Source organism: Siniperca chuatsi, linkage group LG1 (assembly GCF_020085105.1).
Source record: "Siniperca chuatsi isolate FFG_IHB_CAS linkage group LG1, ASM2008510v1, whole genome shotgun sequence".
Classification (NCBI taxonomy): domain Eukaryota; kingdom Metazoa; phylum Chordata; class Actinopteri; order Centrarchiformes; family Sinipercidae; genus Siniperca; species Siniperca chuatsi.
This window is the reverse complement of record NC_058042.1, coordinates 29304421-29324068: the sequence shown is the minus strand read 5'-3', so window position 1 is coordinate 29324068 and position 19648 is coordinate 29304421. Positions and strand designations below refer to the sequence as shown.

Genomic DNA, 19648 nt, shown 5'->3' with positions numbered 1-19648 from the left:
TCCAGTTGTGATGTTTTGCAACCTGATTTTAAATGTGAAAGGACATACCTCATTAGTTTGGGTTAAACATTTTGATTTCATTTATTTAAATTAGGATCCCACTGAGATTAATCTGAACTTTTTTTTTTTTTTTTTTACATAAGGCCTGTCCAACAAAGCGTCATAACATAGACAAACAACTTTTAGAAAATGAGTAAAGGACTTGCAAAGACCATGTTTTGACATCGCACAGTATAGTCTGTTTATAGTCTGTTATTACACATTTCCTTGCATACTGCAGCGGTTGTCAGGACCCACAGCTCTGCAGGTTTTCTAACCTACCAGGTAGATAATTGTGTTCCCTTTGTCTCCCAGGTGTTGATAAGTCACTCATTAGTCAGCTAGAATGTAAAACAGTTTGGCTCTGTGTAATGAGCGCAAGCACCACTGATGTGAGGAAGGGCCATACCTTCTGTTCCTGACACGTCATTCTGGGTTAAAGAGTTGTAAGACCCTGTGGTCAGCTCCAGCTCACAAGTGGAATAACTGCCCCTGCACTTCTGTTCTGAGTGCTGAAATAATGAAAGACCCAGTGGTCAGCCCAAATACCCTAAGGTGACCTAATGGTTTGCCAAAGTGCTGCTCTAGTTAGCTTAAGCTCCACGCTGTTGTGACATTAGGTTAAAAAGAACCCTAACCCTGTGCACAGGCTTAGGGTTAGGTCAGGTTCTGTAGGCTGCCCATCTGATTTGGTGCACAGCACTGATTGTCATGATGAAATACTCCCCAGCTGCTGAAAATGTTTTATGTCACTAATGTACATGAAGAAACCGTCACCTGGTGGTTCCAGTTACTCAAAGGTCACCTCCGTCTGGGTCCATGTTTTGCGGCTCTGTTGGTACACAACAAGGCACTTGGGATTAGGTGTAATGTTTACTTCAGCGGGATGCCCTGTTTTTTAATCTTTCTGAATTTTGGTGAGAAACTGAACACTTTGTGTGTGTGTGTGTGTGTCACCTAAATGTTTACACTTTGAATAAACACAAGGATAATGAAAGCTGGGACAAAATAGTTGGTAAATTGGTTGTGAAGCTGCATATTATACCCATCCTGAGACATAAGCAAACATAAACATGTAATATAAACATGCTGGCTGGACAAATAGTAGAAACATCCCCATTGTCCATAGAGTTGAATCAACGCCTCTCTGGCACTGTCAACAAAAGCGGAACACCATAAACCTCATAAAGGTAGGCAATATTGCAGGGATATATTGCACTGAATTTCAGTTGTAGTCAGGTGTATCTAAAAAAAAAACAAAAAAAACTGGCACCTCTGGGAGTACAGTAAGTTCTGTAAACTGCGACTCCCGTCGTCCCTTGCGTCATTGTGTCAACATGGCGCCTGTCTGCCGGACAAAAGGCGAATCTGTCTGACGGTGGATTGAAACCCAATTAGAAACAGGGGAGACATTTTGGGAAAACTGTCAGCGTCCGTGTGCCCCGGCGCCCCAAGGCTGTAGATATATGGTAAAATAAACATCTGTGGAGGCTCTTAGACTGGAATATTAAGGTAAGTTAAGTCCTGCAGCTCCAACTACTGCTGTCGTAAAAGGGGTCCTGCTAGCCCGATACATTTCCTTTTATCTGTATGGTGATAACTGAAAACTCCATAAAATTTTCGACTGCGCTGCGCCGTTTTACTTGGCGGTTAAGGTTCACACTACATAAACTGATATTAACGATCTTATCTGAATAAAAAAGAGTCAGTCTGTAATTCGGCATGCACGTAGTTCACCAAGAAACACTTAATCAAACACAATGTCAACTTTTCCAGTTGGTCTACAATGCTCGCTACCGCGAGGCACAGTGTAACGTTATTTTAGTAACGTCAGAGTGTGATAATTATGGTGAACAACAGGCGAACCAGTAATAAAATGTGCAATTTGGGTCTTAGAATGGGTTAGTTTATGAGATATATGCCGAATTGAGGAGTAGTTCTTCATTATCCATAAAACGTCTTGAGACACTCTATTGGATGCATATTTTCCTTGAAGCGGGGCAAAATTTAAAATCAGTTTTTTTCTCAATGTGATTCGGCGTGAAAGTCGATCATTTCAAGAGAACACTCTACATCGGCGCTCCCTTGACATTTGGAACTACACACTCGGGCCACACGAGCCAGCTCCAAGGCCAGTTAAAAAGTTGCTTACTGTGATTAAATGACTTTTGTCTATGTGCGCAGCTGGCTCATGTCTGCAACCAGGATATAGTATGCCACGTCTGGTTAGGCTCTTAGGCAGGTCACCGGGTTTAGGAATAGCAATACAGTTGGACTTTTCTTAGAAGTAAGCCTTCAAGTACAAACACATAAAGTGAGAGACCGATCTTGCATGGCTTGTAGATTGTCCGGGAGGTCTGAGGAGTGAACCAGATGGTGATAGCAAAAACCTAGAGAGAGTTTCATGATGTGTTACATTGTAATCCTCTGGGGATTCTGTTGAGAAGTTCTCTCCTCCACGGGGAGGTCAGAGGTCAGATCAAGTTCAGCTACAGAGCAGCACCTGGAGTTGGTAGCCTTCAGGGTCTTGCTCAAGGACACTTCAGCATTGTGTGAGCTGAAAAGGCACATTACTTTTTGAGTCAAACTGTTAAAAGTATTACCCTGGTTGTGTGTGTGTGTGTGTGTGTGTGTGTGTATTCATACTTTGTCTCCCTGCTGTTGCTGCTTAGCAGAGATCTCTTAAGGAGTTGAGCAGTGCCAGTCATCACTATTTGATTACTAGTCCTTCTACCCCTACTTGCACACACGCTCTGTCCCAGCCTCACATAATCACATGTACTGTAACACACAATCTCTGTTTCAGTCTTCTACTGGTTTGCTGTCAGTCCACTAAATCCTAAACTCTTCAGCTAATGTCATTTACCACCAGAACTTCCAAAGTTGCCTACATCAATTTAAAGCTGGACCACGTAATGTTCTTCCAAAAATATGCTGGCATTATTTCTTGTTGTTTGTTCTTTACTTTGATAAGATACCAATGTTATCTTATTACCAGAAGTGAGTGTGGCTGCTGGAAAGGCACTGTTAATGTACTGTAGCCATGGTGAGAAACTTTACTGCCCACCAAGGTGGCTGGGTCATCATTTCAGACAGCGTGGAAAAAACAAAAGCTTAAACTCAAACTGATCTGGCAGCCACTGTGGAAAATACAGTCAGGCCTGTCACGATAACTACTTCTGTTGGAATAATAATATTGTCCCAGAAAAAAATTGTGATAAATGATATTATTGTCATTTTTAAGACTATTTTATGCCACTGATTATAATGATAATACAAAAGGATAATAATGCAAGTACACTCTTTCAAAGAGCAATGAACTTGAGCCCCGCCCATGGTGAAACTCTCAGAGCAGAGACAGAAGCAGCGCGACCAGAAATAACGTGTCTTAGACTCAGCATAGTTGTTTTTCTGTTCATACGGCTTAGGCGCTGTGAAAAGGAAAACGCTCAGGCGTAAGACCCAAGTCTTATAATGTAGGAAAACCCCTGCTGTTTATTCTGGCATCACGTTGGCTAAAATGTTGGTGACATTCATATCCAAAGAAACACGCATTTAAACAGTGCAATATTGTACGATATATGGACATGCCCTTGATAATTTTTGCTTACCTCTAAGTCTATAAAGTAATTATCGTGACAGGCCTAAATACAGTACATAAAAGTTAGTTTTCTGCCCTGATATGGTTTGCTGTTGAGGAAAGATGCATTTTGGTGGGATACTCTCTTGTCAGCCAGACTATGATAAATAATTTGTCTCTTTTTGCCTCCTGCTCACATGGTGTCATTGTGCATCTAAAAGTCACTGTGTCTTCTTACAATAATACCACCTTTAAAAGAATGCTGGTTTGCTGCCAAAGTGGTTGCGAGAGACTAACTTAGCAGATAGGTTAGGCCAAAATAGCCTCGTTTGTCCCTGGTGCCTGGTTTCATCATTTATTAAAAAACCAGTCAAACGTTTTGGTCACTCATACACTCAGGTGTATAAGTGAAAAAAAATATTTTCTCTAGATTGCATCTGGCAGATTTATACACACACACATATGTCATTATATAGTCATTGACATAATGCTTTCCCTAGCCCCTTACCCTAACCCTAACCTTAACCCTTACCAAATTGTAACCTGTACCCTAAAACCAAGTATTATCCCTCAAAAAGCAGTCTCTAGCCGTGGGGACCTCAGTTTTTGTGACACAAGTCTCCATGGGTTAGTGTGCTTTCAGGTTGAAGTCCCCACCGGGATATAAGAACAAGAAACACACACCCGTACGTGTTGTAGTCCTCACAGTTCACAGCGCATGTACAGCAACGCTAAACTCCACAGAACCCGAAAAATAGAAGAGATTTGGAGCCACCAAAACTGTGTGAACTGTGTTAAAATTTATTTGGTGGATTGGCCCGGTGGCCTGGGGGTTAAGGCGTTGACCATGAATCACAACATCCCCGGTTTGCATCCTGCCAGGGACCTTTTTGTTGCATGTCATTCCCCATCTCTTTCTTTGTTCATTTCCTGTCATCTCTCTGCTGCCGGCTATCGAATAAAGGCATAAAAGCTTATATTGACCAAGATTTGCACAATGAATAAAAATCTTGCTCATATTTGTCACTTTTTAATTATTAAGTAAGATTAGAGTGTTTCTTATACTTTCAGTTTCCTTGCATGCTCCACTTTGGTCAGAGAAATGTAGTGTAAACCACAGATACTTTGGTTTGAAAGCAGATTACAAGGATCAGCTACTAAGCAGTAGTGATTTAGTGATTTTAGAGTCTGTCACTTTTGTAAAGACCTGCAACAACAGTAATGCAGGAAGACTGTAAACAAGACTTAATAAATACTACACTGAAATCAGTGAAATAATTGAATAGTTCATTTGCAACAAAATATAAACTCCTGACAAAAACAAAACAGTTGAGATTATAATTTTGCAGTCCTGTATCGATCCTATGTATCAGTCTAACTTTATACAGCGTGACTCATCCTCTGCAGCAGTGACAGAAAGTATGGAGCTTGGCTGCCTGAGATGTAAATTTTTCTTGGCATTTTTCCCAAGACGTTGCACACACACACACACACACACACACACACACACACACACAGATACACTTTCGCCTTCACCCTCCTCCTCGATATAAGTGTTGACATGTCTGCTGACTTTGATTCTCTGCTGTGGCCTGTTTTTCTTCTCAGCATCAGAAAGAAAAGCATCAAGACAGATGTGTTATTTCATTTCTCTTCCGCTCTTCCTCTCCCTCCTTCTCTCACAGCTCAGTTCAGTGACTGTTATCATGACTGTTATTTTTTGGAAATGACACAAAATCAGTGCACATTTAAAAGTACATGGCATATTAAAATACAAATATAAATGACAGTTCTTTTTTTTTTTTTAATTGAAGCTACATTGGATTGAGCATGTTTTTGGTTTGAAAGCATACCATACATTACATTATTTGGGTAACATTATATGATTATTGGGGTTGAAAACGTATCCACTATAATAAAAGCCTTACTTAGTCTGGAGGAATGCACGTCATATCTGGATAGCAGCTGCTGAGCTCTGATGTGTTAGTGTGTGTGTGTGTGTGTGTGTGTGTGTGTGTGTGTATACAGTATGTCTGCTGTAAATCTGCAGGCAAGTAGCTAACAGATGTGACTATACTTCCATTTTGTACTGTGACGGACTCATTGGTGGGGGTTTTTCAGGGATGTGAAGCTCAGTGGGAAGAGAAAGATCACTAATGGGCTAAAAAGGCCCCATTTTTTGACACTGTTTATGTGCTCAAAAAATATAGTCCCCTTTCCGAACTCAACATGACGCGATTAATCCTTTCAGCTGCTTTCTGCCCCCCAGTGGTTGACACACGTGTTATTTCGAACAGAACTGTGGGACCTGTATTATTACAACTCACTTGCCGTTTCCACCAGTAACTACAGGTGTCGCCAAATCAACAAGGACTGAATTATGTTTACATTTTACATGTGTTTCTCACCAAAATACATTGTTTGTGTCCTTGAGGTCAAAGAAACGTGTTGAGTGCCTTTCCTACCTTTTTTTTTTTTTCTTCCAAAGCTGATTTTTAAAAATATTTGAAACTGTGCATTGTTTACATCCATGTGAATCGCGCCGCCTGTGTGAGGGAATTGTTCCACAGCGCTGCTAAGGGTCAAGAACTCCACAGAGTACCTTTTTTCAAGTACTGTAATTTCAGTATAACATTGGAACAATGCTCCATTAAAGTTTACTTATGTGAGTAATGTGAAAAATACTGTTGAATTGTGTGTAGTGCTCCTTGCAACTGCTGAGCTGTCTGAAATGCTGTGGCTCTGCCTTGCGAGAGAAAATCGAGTCTAATTTCATCATGGGCATAACCTACAAGAAGAGTAGGCTGAACTTTAATAATGCATTATATGTAATGTGTTATGTGTTTTTAAATTTATTTATTTTTTAATGTAAAATCCTATTCTGGAAAGTAACTAGTACCTACAACTGTCAAATAACTGTAATGGGTTAAAATGTACGACATTCCCCTCCAAAATGTGGGGGACTAATAGCAAAATCTTACAAGGTGGGAAGACTTATGTAAAGTACCACTGCTTCAAACCTTTACAATAAAGTACAGCACTTGAGTAAATGTAAGTTTCTTTTCATTTTTCTTTAATGGCATTGTTATGATTTCCTCCAGGATGTTCCAGCAGCGTGAGGAGCCTCGCTTCACCATCGAGCAGATTGACCTCCTCCAGAGGCTAAGGAGGACAGGGATCACACAGGCGGAGGTCCTCCACGCCCTGGACACCTTGGACCACCTGGACCGGAAACATGGACACAAGATGACCCATAAACCGTCCTACATACCTCCCTCGTCTTCCAGCACCGTCGCCGCCTCTTGCTCCATGACTTCCACCGCCACTCAGACAAGTTTCCCAGACAACCGCCTCTCACTGTCTCCTAATAACAACTTCGACACCACCTCCCCGCCTCTACCAATTCCAGTAGCCTCACCTGTTGCCATGGCAGCTGTAGCTCAGAATGGTCTGGTTGCTGTCACCAATGGGAAGCTGTCACCGCCTCGGTTTCCTCTTGGTGTGGTTAGTGGCAGCGTGACGGCACCAGGCTACGGGTTTGAGACCAGTGAAGAGGACATAGATGTTGATGACAAGGTGGAGGACTTGATGAGGTAAGACCAGACTAGACGTGTCTTAACTTAGACTAGGTTAGACCAGAACTGACTAGACCAGGAAGAATCAGGCCAGCTCAGAGCAGAAGTATTCAGGGATAGTATTTTGATGGTTAATTGAAATATTGTTTTCGAGCTACACTATCTGACAGCAGTGCTGCGTCATGTTTAAGAACAAAGGTGAGATTTAAGCTTTATTGGAAAATGTTTTATCAGCCAGGCCGATATTAGCTCCTTGCAGATATATCGGTATTGGCATATATGTCAGTCTATAAATGACAAGCAATTAAAGTACAGAAATGCCAAAGATATGTTTTAAAACAGTGTCTCCATTCAATAGTTTGTCCACCAGAGAGAAGTAACAAGTTTATTTTTCAGCTGTAAAATGTCCTGCTCAGTACATTTCTTGGTTGCAGTTGTTTAAAAAAAATAAAACAAATTTAAGAGAACCTTCTCAAAAATGTTGATTTATGGTTTGGGTTGTGTGAAGAAAATGAATGCTGGCTGATACATCATTATCGAATTTCTGAAACTCTCAAATATGGATATCGGTATCGGCCTCAAAAATCCTGTATCGGTCGGGCTATAGGGAAAAAAACAACACAGACATAATATCTTAATGTTGAACCACTGTTACCGGTTTTAGCTCTTTAGTTATCTTAAACTGATAATATATCAGTTGTAAGCAAAGAGGAAAGGGCAACAAAGCATAAACTTGTTTGTACTAGTTGGCAAACTCAATGCAACATGCATTTGCGATATTTCCCTAGACTGCCAAGAAACCTAACCTTGTTGCTGACAGTATTAAAGAAAGGCAGAACTCACTCACTAGTACCTACCAACTGTATTTAGAGTTGTCGAATTACAAGTAAATTCTGTACGGTTTGCTACAACCATGACAATAATTAGTACTTATAATTATTCTAATAATTCTTTAAAAAAAAATTTTTTATAAAGGGTATATGTGGTTTTTGAACCCACTGGCAACATATACAGTAGATCACTGCTCCAGAAAGCAGGTGTTAATACTGATGGTCAACAAACCTGCCTGTAGCTCGCACTGAATGATACAGGGATTAATGCCTACACACACACACACACACACACACACACAAGTGCCTCTCATCTGTAGTCTGCAGTCAGACAGCAGCAATCAGAGCGGTATTGATTTGAGGGTGTGTGAAGATGAAATCCAACCTGAAAGAGAGCAGTGAATATTACAGCAGGATCTGGCCTCTGATTCCTGCACATATTCAGCTTCAACAGCTACTGCCATAAATAAATAAATATATATATATATATATATATATATATATATATATATATATATATATATATATATATATATATATATATATATATATATATATATATATAATATATTGCAGAGTTACAGCTGGTTTAAGTATAGTGCCTGTTATCTTGTGTTAGTAATGTCAGACTGTTGGAGATGTAAACATTTGTTGTCCTTTGTGATAAACGGTAGCTTCTCCTCTCTGCTTGTAGGAGGGACAGTGCTGTGATCAAAGAGGAGATTAAGTCCTTCCTGGCGAACAGGCGGATCTCCCAGGCTGTGGTCGCTCAGGTAACGGGTGAGTTATCAACTTCATCTACACTTCAACCAGGCCCACTAAATCACCACCAGAAAGAGCTGGCATGCCAGCAAGCATCCAGCCTGCTGACGATGCAGCTCTCACCCCGATACTCTTCCTCCAGGGATCAGTCAGAGTCGGATCTCCCACTGGCTTCTACAGCAGGGATCAGACCTCAGCGAGCAGAAGAAACGAGCCTTCTTCCGATGGTACCAGCTGGAGAAGACCAACCCTGGTAACACCACCCTCCACCATCAGGCCTACATCTCCTGCATAACCTCCCACTCTTACACTTGTGAAAAAAAATACTGTAAAATAAAAGAGATAATATGGTTTCCAATAACCAGTCAGCTGCACTGAATGCATGACTGGCAGTGCTGACTTCAATAACACCTGGGGTTTTTTAACGCTGACTGAGCAAAAATTAGGCCATTCAGACCTAGGAGGACAATCCCTACTACAACATAATGGGTTATTGAGCTAGTTATTTGTTAAAAGCATGGTTTACAGTGGACAATCAGTATGTCCATTGCGTACGGTCAAAGTCTCCTTGTGATTGCAATATGAACTAAAAGGCGGTGAATTATTTTTTTTTTTAAACCAGAATTTTGCAGCAGAGGACATGTTTCTGGTATTTGGAGAGTTGCAGATGTGACATAAGTTATAATCAAAAGAGTATTTTGATGGAAAAGAAAGCCATGGCATGTGTTTGTGTTGTCATGGGCATCTTGAGATGTCCCTGATTACAGAAATAAAAACTGTACACTGTTTTCCTGTGATCGAACAATGACTACATTGTGTTAAGTTGAGACCAACATAGTTGAATGTACAGTATGAAAAAATCAGTACAGTCTAGTTGAAGTTAGCCTGTGTCTTCGCTTGGAAAAAACAACAACTGCCGTGACGCTTTAAGTAGAATCTCTTGACTTTAATTTGGTTCATTGGCTTGATGCTCTAAAATAAATGAATGTCAGGGTGTAATGGGTCACTCTTTGTCCTTGGTGATTAAGTGTACACACACCAAAGGTGCATAGTAAATGTACAATACAAAATGATTTCTTTTCATTGTTCTATTTAAGACATATTCGTAGGTGGAGAAACACTGAATAGAAAAGTGCTTGTGAATTAGCATTCAGCTGAGAAACTGTCTAAAGCATCATGCTGAAATGAAAATAAATTATTATTAAAGCTGTCTGGTGTTTGTGATTTCAGGTGCCACTCTGGCCATGCGAGCCGCCCCATTGGCTCTGGAGGATGTGATGGACTGGCACCAAGCCCCGCCTCCATTTGGCTCCACCCCTGGGGGATTCCGTCTGCGGAGAGGGAGCAGGTTCACCTGGAGGAAGGAGTGTCTGGCTGTCATGGAGAGGTGAGGAGGAGGAGGTGGTGAGCTGTTGGAGGGTTGAGGAGGAGGTAACGAAATGAAAAGGAGGAGGTGTGCATTGGCTGAAAAGGTAACAAAGTATAACGTTTAATTGGGTTTGTAATTATAACATGGAAGTGTGTGTGTGTGTGTCTACACAGTTACTTCAGTGATAACCAGTACCCTGATGAAGCGAAGAGAGAGGAGATCGCCACCGCCTGCAACGCTGTCATTCAGAAACCAGGTGGGTAAAAACAGGAATGAATGAAATGATAATCCATAGTACGTACTTTACTAAATATTGTAAATGTAATTGCTGATCATAAGTAAACTTTCAATTGATTAACAAAATTCTCTTTACTTTTAACAGCTTGCCTCACAACTACAAAGTAGGCATTTAGCTCTTGTATCAGCTTTTACAGAGTGAGAGGGATGAAGGTTCATTGTCTTGCTCAAGGGCACATAGCTGTTCAATGGCGTCAGGTCCATGTGAAGTAGCCCCGTGGTTCAAATGTAACTACATGGATATTTTTTAGAAATGTATGAATTATATCCTATTTACATTTTGGTTAACCTGGTGAGTATATGGTTGTGTCCATTTGGAGAATGGATTTAGTTTTATTTGATGTTAACTACTCTCTTGGCTCCCTACGTATTGGTCGTGTTGCAACAATGAAAACAAGGTAACTAGAATCTTTTAACTGTAATGAGAACGTGTCTCAGAAAAAATGCAGTCATCTGTCAAAGGAAGAACTTTGCATTGCCTCGACGATACTCTCTGACCAGTGAAATTAAATATGCTTGAATGAACCTTCAAAAACAACCACAGGGAGAGACTGAAGGAGTAGAGGATGGAGAAGCAGCAGCGCAGCAGCTGTGATGCGTGTGTGTGTATGTGTGTGTGTTATAGGAAAGAAGCTGTCCGATTTGGAGAGGGTAACATCTCTGAAGGTCTACAACTGGTTTGCCAACCGCCGCAAAGACATCAAGAGGCGCGCTAACATTGGTAATGTCTACCTCTGTCTGTCTCTGTGTGTGTGTGTGTGTGTGTGTGTGTGTGTGTGTGCTAACATTAGTGGATGTTATTGGAGTTATACATACAATATGTCCCAGTGTGACTAAAGAGCTCAACATGAAGCAGATACTTAGAAACTCAACGTAAGTTGTCCCTTAAGAACCTTATATCCACGTGTGCTCTGCTGGATTATCAGCCAGTCTCTAAATAGATCAATACACACATAAAGGAGCTTTTCAGTACACGTCCTTGTTGACCAGCTGGATGTTCCTTGCTCTCTGTATCACCTAACCAACACTTAGATGCCATCCTGGAAATTCTTCCTTTGGCAGTTGTATGATTTTTACCAGCAGCAGTAGCAGGGTGTTGTCCTGCTCTAAATGAGCAGCTTCTGACCTAATTCATTCTCACTTGCATGAAGGATGATGCTGATCTGAGTGTGTTGTTGTTTGAGGTCGATATGCTATGATGAGGTTTGTCTTTTTGAAGAAGCAGCCATCTTGGAGAGCCACGGCATCGAGGTTCAGAGTCCAGGAGGTCAGTCCAACAGCGACGAGGTGGATGGCAACGACTTCCCTGACCAGGTAAATTAGGTGTTGACAGTAAATGAGTTGTAACTCCTCTTTAACACACAGAGCCTCTAATAGAGCTGTCCAGTGACAACAGAAGATGACTGTGTTTGCGCTGAGCAGCTCAGAGGTATGAATGTGTGGAACAGTAAATATACAGTGGGGCTCAGTGAACATTTGGTCAGTAAAGTCAAACAGTGTATGAAACATTAGAAAATCTAAGTTTAAATTTTCATTTGGTCACATATTTGACTCGGATGTTTGGAGACTTTCTGTGTGGTCAGCAGTAGAAAGGGTACATTTCTGCATCTCTAACATAAATAGCTAGTTGTAAAGAAGTCGGAGGTCACAGCATTATGGCACTATTGTTTTGACAGTAGAATGATCTGGTTATTGTATAACCTCTGTGTTGCTCTGTCACAGGCTTGTGAGGTGTCCTTATTTGACAAGAGAGCTTCAGCGAGGCAGTTTGGTTTCAGTCGAGCTGACCTGTCCTCTCCAACCCAGGTACAGCCCGACTACACACGCACTGCCACCTCATTACAACTGCATTTATCAAAGCTTTGGCCTTCAGATGAAGAGACGAGGGCAGATTTACAGTGGAAAATCCAGATTTAGCCAAACCTGTACTAATCATTCCCTTCATTCCTCCTCACTCAGGTTCCCACGCTGCTCCCCAGCTGGTTTTCCGCCCTGGGTAGAGGAGGCTTGTCTGGACAGAGAGGCACTTCTCTGATTGGCCGCTCCCTAGTGTCAGGGGCGGGCCCTCAGGTGGAAGGTTCCAGATTGACAGGTGTGTCCTGGTCTCCCCCTTCCCCCTCCCTCCAGGACGAACCCACCATCCACAGTGCGCTGTCCGAACCCCAGGACCCAATCGGTTTGGAGAAGGCGGATGTCCATCACAGCAACCAAGCCCTAGCCAATCAGGTGGATGGGACAAGATGCAGCATGGGGAATGACATCAAGACGGAAACGCTGGAGGATGACTGAAAGGGGTGGTGGATATTGGAGTTGTCGGAGTGATGAATGGAACAGGATCAGAGGTGTGTTAATATGCAAGCAGATTTTATAGGAATGTAATAAGTAAAAAAAAAAAAAATAATAATAATTTTTTTTTAAAGACCAAAAGTCGCGTAAACTCCAACCCTGAGATACCTCCCAACCCTACCTCCAACCACCAACCTGCTCTGCTACGCTCTTATAGGCATTACTAGTATACTATAGTAATGATGATGATAATAATGATAAACTTTTATTTGTTAAAGTGCTCCCCAGCAGTCTATAGAAGATTTAAAATGCCTAAAATCAAATCAAACAAAGTGAAATTAATTATGAATTATTTAGTTATGACACAGTATATATAATATAAAAAAAATTCGGTTTTCTCTTTATTTCTTTGTTGACATTTAGGTATTTTAAATCTTCCATAGAGGACTGTCTAACAGGACATGATGCATTGTGCAGATATCTTTGGAAACTGCATTTTTCACAGCAGGACAACACTGTATTTGACATGGGGTTCAAATAGTTTCAGGGTCTTGCACTGTGATCACAACACAACTGAACAGCCTCAAAAGATAAATACATGAATTTGAAAGTTAAGTTCATTTTAACTGATTGCTATTATGTTCTGATTTCTATATGTATATATACTGTATATATGCATTTCATCACAGTTGATTTATATTTCAGATTTTCGCTGTTGATTCCTTCCAGTGAGAAGAATAGCAGAATAAGCGTAGTTTCATCGAGGTCACAGCTCGTTGGTAATATTTCTGTGAGCCTAAGATGATTTGAAAATGTAAAAAAGAGAAAGAAACAGAATGACCAACTTCTCCATCCCCTGCCCTGGTAAAATGAGCTCAACATATGGAAGCAAAGAAAGGCCAGAATAATTAGTATTTTGTGAGCAACTGAATACCTAATTGTGAAATTTAATCACAACTTAATACTGCTGAAATTTAACTAACCCTGAATGGAGAGTGTTGAAAAACTTTCATTTGAAAACCATCTCTCTGAATTTGTGTGGTTCCCCTCTTTGAAATTTACAGTAGGTCATTTCAATTTTTCCAATTTCAAAAACGCAACTGAAGTGGCTTTTTGTTGTTGTTGTTGTTGTTGTTGTTCAACTGTGTAGTGTTTTCAGTCGCTCATCAGAATGTCTTTCATGGATCACATGACTGACAGACCGTTACCTGATAGGCCAGAGGTCTGATCGATTCCATCGTGGCTTCGCCACTTATCCTTGGTATTTCGAATGCTCAAATTAGAATTTTTCATCTTTTCATCTGAATTTCACCAATTCAAAATGAGCAACAAAATTGTTTTTCCTTCACTTGAATTTTTAGTTCAGAAAATGAATGAACTTGAGCAATTAGAATTTTTTGTTTTTTTTTGAATATTGTATTCAAATATCAACAATACGTAATCAGTAGAGATCTAATTTCACAATTAGGTATTCAGTTTAGATTCAAATTCTTACGGCCTCTTTGCTTTAATCTTAATAACAAGTTACCCAACAGATAAATGTTGAAGGAAGCCGAAACTGTTGACAGGTTTGTATAAAAACTAGAAAACGTGGGTGTCTAGGTGACCGGCTGTTATTCATTCATGTCCGCTTACCCAATGGGTGATCAGGGAGAATGAACGATCACTGTGAGATGATCGATAATCAATACAGATCAGATAGATGGGAGGTATTCAACAGTGTAATTAAGTGTAAAGTGAATACATACATATATCACACGTGTATGTATGCATACACACACATACGTATATACAGCTATTATATAAACTATGGGTTTATGTATGTACCCTAATCCATTTCTATTTACAGTATATAGACATACTAGCTTCAAATGAGAGAAACTATCAGTATGAGTCTTTCTTGTTGGTGAAAGGTGAGTGAAGCATTAGCCAAAGTGTTAAGTTTTTGTGTATTTTCTGAGTGTATGATAGTCATGGATGGAACTATGTATTGGAGATCTGCTATCAAAGATGCATCAGATGTGTCAAATTATTGCAAACAAAATGCATTTCCTTTTTAGGCATATCTGTGTTTGTGCTCGATATGCCATGTGTTCTAAACACACACTGTCATGTTTAAATGGTATCTTCATTTTAAATGACACTTTATTGGATCAATATCATGGTGCTTAAAGTCCTTGCTGTTTTTAAACATTTTATTGATCAGTATGAATGGCAGACCAGAGAGGCAGTAGGAAGAGAAAAAGAATATCTGGGGAACTGATGTTTTCCTCAGGAAGCTAATAGTTTTAACATTTAGTGAGTGAGTTGGATTCTCGAGAAACAACCACAGCAAGAAGTGTTCTTTAACAGAAAAATAAATATTTGATCAAACTAGTCAAATCAAGAAATATTTATCTCAGTACAGCCATTGTAGAAGACCTTTTCTGCATTTATGTTAATCTCCATCCCCACAAGGAATTATTAAAAGTCAGGTTTTGCCCTTTTTTTTTTTAGCCTTTTGGACAGGCGATACTTAACCATAGGCTGATAACTGGTTGGATGAGAACAAATATACATGTTAAGACGGTGTAGTCCCTCATTCGTCCAGGAGTGTTCCATCGTAGAAAAGGTTTCAGTCGTTCAGGAAGTGATCCGGAATTCTCAATTGAGAATGACTTCCGGATGGGAGCCGAAACGTCTTGATTCTGAAAACAGTGTCCAGATGACTACGACTGAAACCTTTTCTACGATAAAATATACATGTTATTAAGTCATACATTATCATCTTACCAAGTGCTCATTCACTAGTTTATCAGGAAGCATTGTTAGCTTATTGTTATACATCCCACTATAGTATGCACTATATTTATTTCTTCCAAAAGACTTTGTTGAGCAACACGCTGTAAACACAGCACTGACATATCATCACCTTTTATAAAATTGTTCTCTCTCTCCTTTTAGCTCTGTTTTGGTTTCCACCAGCTCCTGAGGGAAATATCTCGCTGCTAAATGTTCCACTATAGTCACGAGCTACTTGCTAACCTTGTTTGTCTGCTGTTTGGTGCTGGGCAGGTAGCTTGATGAGTGGAGTTTGTGGGCTAGAAAACAACTAGCTAAAAGAGGCTAAACGATGAGGGGAACTACAGAGTTGGGTGATAATTGTCTGTGGGTTCGCCACTATGAGTGATCTGTTTCACATTACGCATTTATGTCCTTTGAGTAAATGTTAATATTAAAAAAAATTTGATTAGCGCAGCTTTAATTGATCACGTTCTAATTGAAAACTCCATTTTAACAATACTGAAAGTTAGTATTTAAGATGAGTAGCTGATCAATGATGGGATTTCTAAATTGTTTTTAAGAGTATCAGCAGACGTTGAAAGTGCAGTCAGCTTATATTTTCCTTTTCCTTTTTGTGACTCATTAACAACTGATACCAAATACGTTCTCAGTAGTTAAAAAGTAAATAATCATGTGGTTTGGCGTATCAATTATTAGGTGATCCAGCCATCCAGAATTATTTCAGTAATGTTAAATTTTTTTGTTCAACACATGAAATGTGCGGTTTGGTTTTAAGTTGAAGTGCCTTAATTTTTGCAGTGTACTAACAGGATCAGTGCACGAAGAAGGACTTCTACAATGGCTGTACATACATCACTGTATCAGAACTAATGCAACAAAGCTAAACACATGATGTTCTGTAACAGCCAACACTAAAGGGGCTTCATTCAAACCGGTTCATCACCAGGTGCTTTACAGACTAAGCTACCAGTTCAGAGTTAAAAACTCGGACACAAATACCTCACTTTACCCCCCTCAGCTATAAGCTACACCCCGCAGGTTCCTCCACAGCTGCTTCAATGTGAATCAAAGTTTAGACAGTCGAGAGTAAAAATAACTGTAGAGCTGATTTATTCAGAGGAGACTGACAGCAAACTGTGATGAGGCTGTAAAGATTGTTCACTGGCTGATCTGGGACAACAGAAATGTCAGTGTCCTTTTTTTTTTAAAAGGGAAATTCCTTCTCAAACTCGAGCCAATAAATATTAAGTTTGAAAGCAAAGGGAAATTCCACTCCAAAAAAAGAATTTATTCATTCATAAGCTCCATGAAATACTTATAAAATATAATCCCCCCCCACCCCCCATCCTGGTGGAGTACTACCAGAACTCGTCAGTGTTGGTTTCAGACTGAATGTCTGAGAGAATTTAAGTTTTGTGGTGGAATGTCTCTTTAATTGTACGGCAGCTGAGCTGTCCTGGGTGTCTTTGCTTTAAGCGTTTAAAAAACTCTGAGGCATCATTAGTCAGTTAAGTAGCTTTTTGTCATTTGAATTATTTACACCAAAATATCAAAACAAACTATCCCACTAAGGGTTAGAAATTGTTTGGTTTTTTTTTTGTTTTGTTTTTTAAAAAAAAATCTGCTAAGCAGAAGCCTTTCTGAAGTGAATCTGTGGATTCATTTAAGACAACATGCTGTTTTGAGATTATTTCAGGGTTTTAAATCGTTTCAGTTGCTGCCTTCAGGGTCTTCTCATAAAGTTGTACAAAGTTCTGAAGCAGCAAATTGATGTGATGTGAAAGTGGTTTGTTAGTGTCATTTTTAGTCATTTTAGAGCCAAAATGTCTGAAAGTAGAAAGGAAAAAGAGATGAGAACGCACACACACACATCCGTAATGAGAAACCAAAAACAATGAACAGACAGAAACAGAAAGAGACTGCACATCATTGTCAGTTTCACCATTGTGTGTTTTGTATTGTGGCCCTGTTTTAAACATGGAGCGGACTTCATATCAAGAGATTGACAAATGCTTCTTTTCACCTCAGTCAAGCTTGTTAAGATGAAATGGTTATTTTCAAGTCAAGTAGATAAACTACAAAACGCTCTCTGGATTGGTCTGGGGTGAATCTTGTCAAGTGTCTTGTGAAGGGCCACTAGGACACACTACAGTGTTTTTAAAGAAGGGCCAAAATTCAGTAGAGAAAACACTCCGATGTGGTCATCAAACCAAAACAACTGATCTCATGACGGCAATCTCGCAATCTTTTATCTTGTTTGTCGTTTACAGATTTCATTCCCATTGATTGGTCTTGGTTTCTTGACTACGTTTCATTTTGCTTTCAGTTTTTCACCCTAAATTGGCTCCGTACTTCTTATTTCCAAAAATCAGAGTGCCAGAAAGTGTGTAGTCATATTATAATCAACTTGAAATGCATAATAAGTCAAAGTTATCATGAAATAAGTTTTTTTTCTTCCATAAATACATTTGCTCTTCCAGTTCCGTTCATGTGCACTTTGTTTGTGACAGTACGGACGGCAGCGTATTGTCAGTCCTCGGTTAAAATGCAGTTTGACCATCTGCCTTCAGTCCTCTGTTGCCTTGCTGTACTGTTGTTTTGAAAGGATGAGCTTCCTTCGCTGGTCCTTCACAGGAAGCTGACATTTCAGATCAGATCTGGTTTTACACCTGGAGTACCCGCAGAGTACATGCACCGTTGGCATCGACTATATCTTGATCACGTTTGTCTTTCTCCTGCCGAACCCAACTGCCTCTTCCTACTGCTGTTTGGATTGGGGACGCTTCCATTGGCAGTTGGTTGTCAGTATGGCAAAATTAGGATGCATGTTGATGAGGGTGTTAATGAGGTTGATCTGATCTGAGGTCTGCTGTGTGAACAAAGCACAGGGGATCTGGTGTCAGTGTGGTTTCAGTAAGTTCATGCCTCAGGACTGAATGCTCCGGTTGTCTGTCTTACCTTTATTCAATATTGTGAATACATGAGATGCAGTATGACGTTTGAAGAGTTATATTCCAAACTGCTGTTTTTATGAAGGTGAAAAAAAAAAAAAAAAAAACGACATTCATCATTCATGCATTCAACATAAAATGTAGATGTTCCATTCTTAATGTTCTCCTTTAATCAGCCAATGACTGTAAATACTACTCAAAAAATGAACATCTGGTTCAAACATTTTCAGTCATGTAAAGTTTTTTTTTTTTTTTAACTTCTGAGTGGTTACCATTTCGTTTCGGCAATAAACTCTTAAATAATTCTCTATAGAATGAAAAATGTCAAACCTCAGCAGGACGTCGTCAGATTTTTATCCCCTCTCGTTCTTTTCTATTTCAAGATTTAGTGCCTTTTTTGGACGGTAGACTGTTCTGTAACCGCTATGTAGAAAATCTACATATGCCTTTTGTTACTTTTTCATCTGTTGGATAAACATTTTTTTTATTTGTGTGTTTTTATTGATATTCTATTTACAAGGGAATAAAAGCTGATCAGAGTCCATACAGTGTGTCTTGGTTTGTTTTGTCTGTATGTCCGTGTGTACAGTTATGCACTAACACAGCCAGGGGTTGGAGGAGGGGTTCTGTTCCAACTGGGCCCACGTACAGTAAAGGTGTATGTAGTTAAAGTACTGTAAACTGTTTATGGAAATTAAATTTTTAAAGCAAGAGTTTATTGTGGCACGGCTTTGTATTGAATATTTAAATAAATGGCTGGGGCTGTAAATGAGCCTGCTCCATTCACTAAAGACCACGAGAGCTTCAAGCCATGGCTTCTTTATCATAAATGGCTGAGGTTCGGGAGCAGGTTTCACTTCAGGCAGCAGCACGCGCCTGTCCATCAGCTGTTAAGCTTCGGTGCCTTTTAAAGTCCCTGAAAACATCTTTTTAAAGAGTTAACGCTAAAAAACCTCAGCTAATCTGCGTCATCAGGACCATATCAGATTTAATCCAAACAAAACACCGACTGTCACCAGATTGATGCAAATATTGCTAAACTGTAATAGTTGAAATATGTGACGCCTACCTTCCTCCAACAGACCCTGCCCACTTCAAAACAAATCTGAAATAACCAAAACGGTTCACACTTTTTGTGTCCACGTAGGCCCTCGTCGCTCATAACAAGAATCTGA

General features: G+C 39.9%; 1 protein-coding gene across 3 annotated transcripts; it reads left to right on the top strand.

Annotated features, from left to right (window-relative positions):
- The first annotated feature begins 1355 nt into the window (after positions 1–1355).
- On the top strand, positions 1356–19017 carry LOC122879566 (homeobox-containing protein 1-like). 3 transcript variants are annotated; one of them, XM_044203841.1, is made up of 10 exons: positions 1356–1551; positions 6721–7212; positions 8719–8804; positions 8929–9039; positions 10017–10173; positions 10329–10411; positions 11078–11173; positions 11678–11766; positions 12175–12258; positions 12412–19017. In XM_044203841.1, exons 2-10 carry the CDS (start codon positions 6722–6724, stop codon positions 12739–12741), a joined length of 1527 nt encoding a protein of 508 aa, XP_044059776.1. In that variant the 5' UTR covers positions 1356–1551; position 6721; the 3' UTR covers positions 12742–19017. The 3 variants fall into 3 exon arrangements, with proteins under 3 accessions (XP_044059776.1, XP_044059755.1, XP_044059766.1); XM_044203820.1 differs by having other exon boundaries at positions 11672–11766; XM_044203831.1 differs by having other exon boundaries at positions 1357–1551; positions 11675–11766.
- Positions 19018–19648: the final 631 nt, after the last annotated feature.

What these genes read in the sequence shown, in the direction of transcription:
- LOC122879566 (XM_044203820.1), top strand. Translation starts at nt 6,722, where the DNA reads ATGTTCCAGCAGCGTGAGGAGCCTCGCTTCACCATCGAGCAGATTGAC. An exon ending in TGTCTGGCTGTCATGGAGAG is followed by an intron (nt 10,174 to 10,328) that starts GTGAGGAGGAGG and finishes GTGTCTACACAG; the next exon opens with TTACTTCAGTGATAACCAGT. An exon ending in CGCTGTCATTCAGAAACCAG is followed by an intron (nt 10,412 to 11,077) that starts GTGGGTAAAAAC and finishes TGTGTGTTATAG; the next exon opens with GAAAGAAGCTGTCCGATTTG.